This window comes from Buceros rhinoceros, unplaced genomic scaffold (genome assembly GCF_000710305.1).
Source record: "Buceros rhinoceros silvestris isolate BGI_N320 unplaced genomic scaffold, ASM71030v1 scaffold24040, whole genome shotgun sequence".
In the NCBI taxonomy this organism is placed as follows: domain Eukaryota; kingdom Metazoa; phylum Chordata; class Aves; order Bucerotiformes; family Bucerotidae; genus Buceros; species Buceros rhinoceros.
In genome coordinates, this window is record NW_010388247.1 from 8,561 (window position 1) to 9,088 (window position 528).

At 57.6% G+C, this 528-nt stretch overlaps 1 protein-coding gene across 3 annotated transcripts in view; it reads right to left on the reverse strand.

The window, feature by feature from the left end:
- Nucleotides 1-528, reverse strand: part of ZGPAT (zinc finger, CCCH-type with G patch domain) — a 5,232-nt gene that overhangs the window by 1,642 nt on the left and 3,062 nt on the right. The window contains exon 4 of one of the 3 annotated variants that reach the window (XM_010145327.1): nucleotides 397-526. In XM_010145327.1, coding sequence (XP_010143629.1) covers nucleotides 397-526 — 130 coding nt within the window. The remainder of the gene's footprint in view (nucleotides 1-396; nucleotides 527-528) is intronic. The other 2 variants (XM_010145312.1, XM_010145320.1) reach the window with 2 other exon arrangements.

Sequence of the window (528 nt, forward strand, 5' to 3'; positions counted from 1 at the left end):
GCTTTGAAGTCTGCGTCTAGAGCCAGGAGATGCTTTAACACAGCCACCAGGAGCTTTGCAGATCAGCTCCCTTCTCCCCAAAGCCTTTGAACATCTCGCACAACAGTTCTCACAGCTTTAATCGCAATCTCGACCATGGGTCCAAACGCCTCCAACTTCTGCTGTTACCATACCGGGGCTGGGCACACAAACACCTGCACTTGGGTTAAACAAACCCCCCCTTCCTGCCTCCCCACCCAGCCGGGATTCATCTCGTAGCTTCGGCACCAGCTCACAGACCCTTCAGCACGGGAAGGGTTTAGCTTCACCCAAAACCTCATTTTTTCTTGACTACCTCTGGGACCCCCCCCGAGGCAGTCAGGCTCCCGCAGCCCCAGGCCCGCCCTCTCCTCTTACCTTTTCCAAACTCGTATCCCATCTGCACAAGCAGTTTGGAGCCGATACCACGAGTATGGGCTTCCCAGCCAGCGAAGGAGGAGCTGCAGGCGGGTGCCCCGGACCCCCTCTTGGGGAATGCGGCCGCTCTCT